Source organism: Syngnathus typhle, linkage group LG2, assembly GCF_033458585.1.
Source record: "Syngnathus typhle isolate RoL2023-S1 ecotype Sweden linkage group LG2, RoL_Styp_1.0, whole genome shotgun sequence".
In the NCBI taxonomy this organism is placed as follows: domain Eukaryota; kingdom Metazoa; phylum Chordata; class Actinopteri; order Syngnathiformes; family Syngnathidae; genus Syngnathus; species Syngnathus typhle.
In genome coordinates this window covers 11419484-11429553 of record NC_083739.1, presented here as the reverse complement: position 1 = coordinate 11429553, position 10070 = coordinate 11419484, and the positions used below count along the sequence as shown (strand labels likewise).

The window sequence follows — 10070 nt, the reverse complement described above, 5'->3', positions numbered from 1 at the left end:
CTTTTTTTGTCTTTGTCAAACATACAGTATACGTATGTCAATGGCATGTATCAAAATAAATTAAAGTAAAATATACTAAAATAAAAAAATATAATACAGAAATACAAATAAAAATTGTTTTTCATACATGTAGTATTTGTTAACAAACAAGATAAATAGCATTTCTATTTTTCATAAATCTAAAGGTTTTTGAAAAAGAAGCGAAAGAGAGAAAAAAAGAAATTTGGTTTCATCTTCAATACTTTGCATTTTTATTTATTATTTATTACTTGTTTATTCATTCATTTTAAATGCGCTAATTGCTTTTTTTCTGCTGTTGTTGGCAAGCTGAGATGTGATTGGTTGTTACCTGAGCCCTAAGCAACAGGGATGTCCTTCTCAATCGACAGCAAGTGACAAAACCGCTGAGATGGATAAAATTCTTTAATCCGTATTACTTAAATGTAATATTATTCAGAATACCATCTTTTACATTAATAATGCCACATTGAACATATTCTAAAGGAAAAAATTGACTTGACTTTTAAAACGCTTTAAAATGATATAAAATGCTGAAAAGTAAAGTTTAAGACTAAGAGAACCAGTATAGACAATTATGAAATGGGGAATTTTATTTTGAACGTTTGGGAATTTGCGTAACGTGAACAGATCCTGAGAAGTCCCGAATGACTTGAATATTTTGAAGTCAGAATAATTTAAATGGGTCAAAATATGTGGAAGTAGAATGAAATACTATATTTGCTGAGTGTAAGAAGTGAATTGATGGAGAAATATGGAAGGAGTTGGTAGAGGTAAGTTGAAGTTGGAATGGTTTGAATTGGTCAAGAAATATGGAAGGAGGAAGAGAAAAGAGAAATACAATGTATGTCTTAATACAGGAAAACACGGTTGTTTGTATTTATTTTATCTACATCTCAATTTTCTACTTTGTGTCGCCAAGAGACAGCCAAAATCAACTGGAAGTGTTCGCGTCAGCTTGCCAGGGGGCGGAGCTTATTGCAGCAGAGGCCTCATTGTCTGAGGATGCAGCGGAGTGAGGGAGGAGGGAGGGAGGCTTGAGCCAGCAGCGACACAAAGACGGGGAGCGAAAGCCAGCGAGCGGTGGAGAGACATAGACAAAGAGGAGGCGGCCACAACTCTCTTTCTTCATATGGGGGAGGAGAGGGGGGGGCAGGATTAACCGGCTGATCTGCAACACGCGCTCACACAACACACACACGCTCACATATTATATAGACACACTAAACGCTGCCCAGCATCACCGGGCTCAACATCATCATCACCATCGGTGGCAGGCGAGAGACAAAGAGTGAGACGGCAGGGCTTGGTGGACTGGGACCATCAGAGCAGAGACAGACGGGAAGACCGACAGGCATACTGGAGGAGACTGACGGAAGGAAGGAAGGAAGGAAGGAAGAAAGAGGGAGAAAGCCACGGCCTTCATCACCTCCAGTCGTGTTCGTGTGCTATGGCTGACCACATGTTCCTGCTGTTGCTGTGTGTGTGCTGAGTGCTCTGTCTGTAGTGGTGGGTGTGTTGGCTACAAGCGTGTGTGAAGTGTGTCTGTGATGGGGAACACCGAGAGTATGGAGAGCCAGCTGGCCGTCATCCGGTCCAGAGCCGCACCGGTCCGACTGCCCATGCCCGACGCCGCCGAGCTCGAGGAGAGGTTCTCCATTGCGCTGGTAACTACACAAATATGGAAAGAAATGGGGGATTGGTGCTTGTGTATTGTTGTGGGGGGCTGCAAGACAGGTACAGACTGAGACCTGGAAAATAACCATCCGCACAAGAATATGTCCGCAGAAATATTGATTGCAAAATGAAATTGTGTTTCAGAATTCTATGAACCTTCCTCCAGACAAGGTGCGTTTGTTGCGTTCCTATGACAATGAGAAGAAGTGGGAGCTCATCTGTGATCAGGTACTACCTCATCTTCAAGTTGCATTGAAAGATGATTCTTCTCAACGTGCTAACCATCACGTTGGGGATGTAGGAGAGATTCCAGGTTAAAAACCCTCCACACACATACATCCAGAAGCTGCGAGGATTCCTCGACCCGGCTGTCACGCGCAAGGTAAGATGGCCAGTAGATAGAAACTTATAAATGTAAATAGCAGAACAACTTCTTGCCGTTCTATGATCTGTGGAAATGAAAAGAACCTGGACCAAACTGAACGGAATCATTGTTTTATGACACTGCACCACTACTTGAGTCAGATTGCACTCTTCAGAACCTGCAGCACAAGACATTGTGGTCCTAACCTGTACCAGTACTGGATCAGGATCTATATGTTGCATAGCAGTCATCACTTGGATCAGCTCATTTTCGTAGAGGGTCAATTTATCGCCTTCTCACTTGCTGCTATGACTTCAATCAATCAAAGAACATTGAGAACCACCAATGAGCTCGCATTACTTTCCGCTTATGTGAACTGACATTGTACTTGCAGAAGTTCCGAAGGCGGGTCCAGGAGTCGACCCAGACACTCCGAGAACTTGAGATTTCTCTTCGCACAAACCACATTGGGTACCATACGAGTGTCAGGCCGGCTTTTTGTCTATTTGGCCTGTCTGATCGGTTCTTTTGCGTGCAGGTGGGTTCGAGAGTTTCTGAACGAGGAGAACCGAGGGCTGGATGTCCTGGTTGAGTATTTGTCCTTCGCTCAGTATGCTGTCACGTAAGTCTGGAAATGATTCCCGTATTCATTCTAACCATTTTCTATACTTCATTCGGATTGTAGATGAGCTCGAGCTCATCCGAGCTGGATTAGGACAAGTTTGGAAAAGCAGTCCGGACAAATCCAGTTAACATTGTTGCCATGGAACCCGATGTGAACACATTAACAATCCTGTTGGGTCTGATTGCAGGAAAAAGCCATATCATCAGATTTTATCAGCTCATTTGTGTCTGTTCAACTTTGCCTTTGCAGATTTGATGGTGAGCAGTCAGAGTCTGGCGGAGACGCCGCTTCAATTGACTCTCCATGGAGTCGCTCCATAGAGGATCTCCACGGTGACTGCAGTCTCCCGTCCCCTTCGTCCTCTGCACCCAGATCAGCGCGGCACTCCATCAGGTAACAGAAGGCGAAAATGTGCAGGTCCGATTTCTCATCAGGTTTTCTTTCGTTAGTAGTTCCACTTTGGTAACTCGCTCCAACACGCTGCCCAGTAGTCGCACTCTGAAAAATTCCCGACTGGTCTGCAAGAAAGACGACGTCCACGTGTGCATCATGTGTCTGCGAGCTATCATGAACTACCAGGTGGGAAAAACATAATGTGGTTTACATCAGATTATTTGAGGTAGTTGCATTCTTGAGATCTAAAAATAAGTCATAAGTCATAAGTCACTCCAATTAGGGCAATAATACACGTATTGTTGTGATCTCCTCAGTACGGTTTCAACATGGTCATGTCTCACCCGCATGGAGTCAACGAAATTGCTCTGAGCCTCAACAACAGGAATGCAAGGTTGCTAGCGCCATCATACATGATAGACAATGCAGAACATTGTGCTAAAACCGGATCTTTGCTCTGTGTTCCCTCCAGGACCAAGGCTCTGGTGCTGGAGTTGTTGGCGGCTGTGTGTTTGGTCAGAGGTGGACATGAGATCATCTTGTCGGCCTTTGACAACTTTAAAACTGTAAACACCTGACGTCAAAGTGACTTTAAGTGGATTGATCGACTGACCGCCTTGTTGAGTGATTGTCGATGGGTTGGTTGATGTTTTTCAGGTGTGCTCCGAGTCGATGCGCTTTGAAAAACTGATGGAACATTTCAAAAATGAAGATGACAATATTGACTTCTTGGTAAGGTCAACAACACCATGTATTGCCTCGTGATCATGAAAATCACAAAATGAATTTAATGATCTTGTCTAATCAGAAAGACTTGAATTTGAATTGCCGACGAGTTGTTTTGTTCATCTGTTCAGGTGGCATGCATGCAGTTCATTAACATTGTGGTCCACTCGGTGGAAGACATGAACTTCCGAGTGCATCTGCAGTATGACTTCACCAAACTCAACCTGGATGACCACCTCGAGGTAACACTTTGGGAAGTTTTTCAGTCCGCATCAGTCACATGATCCCTGTTCAACTGGTGGAGAGCCAGCCAAACAATCAATCGTGTCCACAAGAGAATCATTGTCCCGCCTGTCTCTCTGCCACCTACCAGAGGCTGAAGCACACCGAGAGTGACCGACTCCAGGTGCAGATCCAGGCATACCTGGACAACGTGTTTGACGTCGGCACTCTGCTAGAAGATGCTGAAACCAAAACCGCAGCTCTGGAAAGAGTGGAAGAGCTGGAGGAGAACCTGAGTACCGTAAGAAAAGCTGACACGGCACTGTGATGACACAGACCACCATTTCCCACTCACGTGACTCTCTACGCAGATGTCGGAGCGTCTGCTTGATGTCGAAAATGAAGCAATGCTGAAGATTGTGGAACTGGAAAAACAGCTGATGCAAACAAACAAAGAGCTGGACCAACTCCGGGTTAGTCACGTAAATAAATAAATAAATGAATAAATAAATATTCCTGACATGGGGAGCCCCCCTTAACGGCATTTTTGATATTTTGTTTCACATTTTCTCTACCTACTTCTAGAAGTGGAATGTGTTTCGAGTCCATGGTCAACCTTACACTGAAGAGTCTGTTTTTGTGTCGCGCAGGATGTGTATGCCAATGCCAACACACAGGTGCACACACTGAGGCGGATTGTCCGGGAGAAGGACCAGACCATTCGCCGTCAGAGTCGTCTTGAGCGACAGGCCCAAGAGGCCCAACAGGCAGGAGGTCCCGGAGCTCCTCAACCCCAAAGAGGAGAAGGTGATGGAGGCGTGGCCAATTCTGCCTCACCCTCGCCTCCTCCCTGCGCCACTCTCTCCCCCAGGTAGCACCATTTTTTGGATACCACACAAAAACACAAAGAAGAGTTTTTATTCTTATTATTTCCATGATCCAGCCCAGAGACAGTCGCCTATCATAACATGGGAGCCGGAATGGGCGGTGCTCCGGATATGCCGGCCCCACCGCCGCCGCCTCCCCCGCCACCAGTGCCAGCCTCAGGTGAGTGTGAACACTACCAGTAACAAAAACTAAATCCCAGAAGTGGAGTAGATCTGCAGTTTCAAGAAAGTCCCAAATTACTGTGACCAAAAAAAAGCAAACCAGTCTCGGTAATGTCTAATTTTTATTATTTAAAAAATAAAAAAATTTAAATGTTAAAAAATGTTGATTCGCTTCCCGCCTTCTTCTTTCAAGTGTCCAACGGGTTGTACCCTGCTCCTCCACCACCGGCTCCTCCACCTCCTCCCCCACCTCCTCCCCCTCCGTGTCGGACCAGCGAACTCTCCTCCACCCTCCCGATGCCACCTCCTCCTCCGCCAGTGGCCCCTCCGCTTCCGGGTTCAGGGGGGTCGCCCACTGTCATCTTCAACTCTGGGCTAGCAGGTGAGCGCAGATGCAAAAAGAGTAAAAATCACTAAGCCTAATTAGAGTTGTATTTCATTTTTTAAATAAAATTGTAAGTATATTTTTCATTAAACTTGTTCTTTTAAGTGGTAATTGGTACTTCACTCTGATTGTCACTAATTAAGTTTGTTCTCTTTTATTATGCCGTCAGAGGGACCACTCAAGTTATTCTGTATGTTTAATGACTACACACATATGTCAATCATCTGTCCATCATTCATGTGTCAACCTTCTATCCGTCATCCGTCCCCCCCAAGAAGCCACCTGTTTAAAAATCATCCATTTCTCACGATAGTTAATCAATATGTTGTCCTTGAACCACCAGACCTTATTTAAAACGACTCACTACAATGTTTCATCCAATCCGTTTCTTCACTTGTGCAGCCGTGAAGATAAAGAAGCCGATCCAGACCAAGTTTCGAATGCCTGTTTTGAATTGGGTTGCCCTGAAGCCAAGTCAAATCAACGGCACCGTCTTTAATGACATTGACGACGAAGCCATCCTGAGGGTACCGGTTAAATCGACCTGTCGCGTTTGAAACTGTGCATCCAGTTGATACCGGTTTGTTTGTGTCCAGGATCTGGATGTAGAGGGCTTTGAGGAACTCTTTAAAACAAAGGCTCAGGGTCCAGCAATGGATTTGACTTTGTCCAGACAAAAACTTCCCCAGAAAGCTCCATCCAGAGTGTCTTTGCTGGACGCAAACCGGGCTAAGAACCTGGCCATCACACTCAGAAAAGCCGGTCAGGGACCAGAGGTCATCTGCCGTGCCATCCACACGTAAGTCTCACCTGGACATATAAATGCTCTGCTGCACAGGAGGCAAACATAATCTGCTCGTAAAGGGGAATTCAAGTCCTTTCTCTATGTAAAGTACCTGAAAAATCTAGTCAGCCGTCTGTGAGCAAAGTATCGTGTCTTAGCTGGATTGTGCTTGCTTAGGTTTGATCTTCGGACGATTCGAGTGGACTTTGTGGAGTGTCTGATGCGTTTCCTGCCAACTGAAGCCGAGCTAAAGCTTCTCCGCCAGTATGAGAGAGACCGAAAACCTTTGGATGCACTGAGTGACGAAGACAGCTTCATGGTCCAGTTCAGTCGTATTGAAAGACTCAACCAGCGCATGTCCATTATGACCTTCATGGGAAACTTCAGCGACAATGTACAATTGTTAACACCGGTAAGTCACACGTTGAGAAGCACTTGATTAAGGTGTGTGTATTTTTTTTAACCAACTTGTGTTTTCCTTGCAGCAACTCCATGCCATGATTGCGGCATCTGTTTCTATCAAATCATCCCAAAAACTGAAGAAAATACTCGAGGTCAGTTTGTTGCCATCGCGGGTGTGCGCTCATCATTGTCCTCGTCATTTTGAGCCTTTATTGTTTTGTTGATCCAGATCATCTTAGCCCTTGGAAATTACATGAACAGCAGTAAGAGAGGTGCTGTGTATGGCTTCAAACTACAGAGCTTAGACCTGGTAACACGCGCACGCACACACGTACACACACAAAAAAATGACATACGGTGGCGTGTTCAAGACAACACTCCTCGAATGTAAAATATGTCAATTCATCTAATTCAAATGAAAAGTCCAGTTGAGTCTTTCCAAAGTACTAAGTCTGAAAACTGGTGAGTTAAGTCTGACCTCTTCTGACCTTTCCCTGTTGACATGGTTTTAGCTCCTGGAGACCAAGTCCACTGACAGAACACAGACGTTGCTTCACTACATCAGCAACGTGGTCAGAGAGAAATATCCCATAGCGGCACTCTTCTACAACGAACTTCACTATGTGGACAAGGCGGCTGCAGGTTAGAGGTGGAATGACGACCGCGTCTTTTTCGAGCATTTTCAACCAAATACGTGTTTGTGTTTGTTCTAGTGAGTCTCGAGAATGTGTTGTGCGACGTAAAAGAGCTACAGCGCGGGATGGAACTCACCTGGCGTGAGTTCAGCGTGCAGCACAACGCTACCTTGAAAGATTTCATCAGCAGGCATGAATCGCGACTCAACAAACTTCAAGAGGATGCACGCATAGCCCAGGTATGCGCACACACACGTGCACATACCCACAATCACAACAAAAATGTCTTCACAAAAGTGGTTTGTTTCTGAAGGACGCCTTTGAAGATGTGGTGAAATTTTTTGGCGAGAGCTCAAAAACCATGCCGCCATCGGTCTTCTTCCCAATCTTTGTCCGTTTCATCAAAGCTTACAGGGTGAGTGACACAAAAAGTTGGCGAGCCTTTGAGTCAGTAAGATTTTGTGGCCTGCGCTAACTTGCGTGCGTTCAGACGGCTGAGGAGGAGAACGAACAGCGACGGCGTCAGGAGCAGATGATGCTGGAGAAACTGGAACAGGAGGAGCAGCAGCAGGATGAAGAAACCAAGGTAGGGTCATGAAGATGACGGCTAGAAAATATCTTTGATTTTCTGTCGTAAATGTCCCTCAGTGCTTCTGAAAGTGTTTCATTTTCTTGCTCGTCTCCTCTCAGTCATCGTCTCACAAGGGCAAACGGCAGCAGCAGGAGCTTCTCACCGAACTGAGACGACGGCAAGGAAAGGACAGCCGCCACGTTTACGAGGGAAAAGACGGCGCCATCGAAGACATCATCACAGGTAAATGACTTCTGACCTCATGACATCACTTGTAAATACTGTGAGGAATTAGGACTTTTAGGATCTTTTCAATACTATGATGAATATTTAATATTTTTGTGTCCGTCTTGCTTACTCAAATGTAATTACATTTTCAAAGGACAAGGATTTTTTTGTCTCATCAATCTGTAGCTAGCTAGCTCAAGATAGTTCTACAGCAGGGGTGTCAAATTCATTTATTGTGGGCCACGTCGTAGTTATGGTTTCCTTTGTGGGCCATTAATGACTTAAATAGAAATGGATATCATGACAGACACACGACAGAATCCAGTTTAAGAAGGTCTAACAATTTTCTAATTTATTTTGAAAATGGGATTGTAACAAAAATCATTTCAATATCTCAATGCTATTAAAAGGGAAGACAATTTACAGTTTCGGTATTTTAACTAGAAACATTGAGTCACATAATTTGCCTTTACGGGCCACATAAAATGATGTGATGACCTACAATATCTATCTATGTATGTTTTGTTTTCCATTTAATTGGCACTTTTTCCCTCTTTTCCTCAGCTTTGAAAACCGGCCCCTTCACAGCTCGATCGGCCAAACGTAGCTCTCGATTTTTCTGTGACCCTGCCCATCCCGAAGAACACTACTGAAGCGGAAAAGATGATCCTCATCGCCTTGCCCACTTTGAAATAACGGCAACAATAAGCACTTTGAACATTTGCAATCGAGGAACACAATGACCTTATGTCATCTAATTGGTCATTGAGCACAGTATTGCGCCCTGGTCTTGAAATTGTTTTTGAATACTGGACTTGCTTAGCTGAAATCCTTGTACAAATTTGCGTTCTGGATGATTCATCCACTTGTGTACACTGCTCAAACAACAAGGCTGATTTTTGTCTCTGACAGACATTTCCAAACTGAAAATGAGTTGTTCCATATTACTATTTGGGGAGGCAGCAGGCCTTAAAAAGTAGTGAAAAGCACATGCTGATGTCATGCGGTCCCCGATTGTGTCCCGCCTGGTTTTGGACAAGTATATCTGTGTGGTACTAAAAGCTTTGCTGCGTCTTGCAAGTGTGCCAGAGTTTTGGTCAGACTTGAGAAGTTTGTTCAGTGAAATGCATACAGGGTTCTGTTACTGGTTTGTACTGTATTTAAATTATTACTGATCAAATGTCACTTTGGGTTTTATTAATTTATATGAAACTTTGTCAAATCCAGCAAACAAAGCGACCCCCCCCCCCCAAAAAAAAAAACATGAATATGCTGGCTACGCTGCTCACTAGCACATATGAAGTGCATCAGAGAAGTTCCAGGCCCATGTGTCTTAAAATTTTAAAAGCACACTACAATGTTTCTCCTTCAACATAGGTCCAACAATCAACCAACTTGCCGAGAAAAGGCACGAGTTGTGTAAGGAACTTTTCTGACATCCCTCACACAAAACCGCCAAACAGGTTCTATGTTTCTAATGTCTCTTGCTCTTCAAGGAGGCCACCCACCCGGCACCTTCGACCAGTCAGACCGACCCGTCTCCCGCCTGCTTGTTTCTTAACCGTCAGAGACCCCCAATATTGCCCTTACCTGTCTTTTCATTCAAAACGTTAACATGAGCACAAAAGAGCACAAAGTTTTCTACATTTTGTAGGTTCTCCAGTTTTTGTTGTTGTTACTGTTGTTGACTCTATTTAGTGTAAATAAATAAAACACGTTGATACAATGCTAGAATACTTCCCCTTGTTGACTAATGGTTAGTTAAACCAAAAACCCAATTTCTGCTTTGTCATGTAACACGCATGTTTCTCTTCCTTAGTTTAGATCAGTGGTCCCCAACCATCGGGTCGCAGGTCACTTTGAAAAACCTGGTGTGCTAGGAAAAAGGTAATATTTTCTAAATCAGTAAAAAAAAATGCTTTTGACCATTATTTTTATTAGTGCATAATTTTTGTACGTATTAAGTACAATTGGAGAATTTGTCATGGCGA

The 10070-nt window shown here is 44.1% G+C and overlaps 1 protein-coding gene across 2 annotated transcripts; it reads left to right on the top strand.

Annotated features, from left to right (window-relative positions):
• The first annotated feature begins 185 nt into the window (after window positions 1-185).
• fmnl2b (formin-like 2b) lies at window positions 186-9784 on the top strand. Of its 2 annotated transcripts, none has more exons than XM_061264531.1 (27): window positions 186-1685; window positions 1840-1923; window positions 1997-2077; window positions 2454-2530; window positions 2598-2681; window positions 2934-3077; window positions 3137-3263; window positions 3395-3471; window positions 3550-3643; window positions 3735-3809; window positions 3935-4045; window positions 4177-4326; window positions 4397-4498; window positions 4676-4896; window positions 4969-5072; window positions 5268-5456; window positions 5862-5986; window positions 6056-6258; window positions 6421-6655; window positions 6729-6797; window positions 6875-6955; window positions 7158-7287; window positions 7359-7519; window positions 7594-7695; window positions 7771-7866; window positions 7971-8094; window positions 8644-9784. In XM_061264531.1, exons 1-27 carry the CDS (start codon window positions 1569-1571, stop codon window positions 8730-8732), a joined length of 3252 nt encoding a protein of 1083 aa, XP_061120515.1. In that variant the 5' UTR covers window positions 186-1568; the 3' UTR covers window positions 8733-9784. The 2 variants fall into 2 exon arrangements, with proteins under 2 accessions (XP_061120515.1, XP_061120506.1); XM_061264522.1 differs by having other exon boundaries at window positions 3134-3263.
• Window positions 9785-10070: the final 286 nt, after the last annotated feature.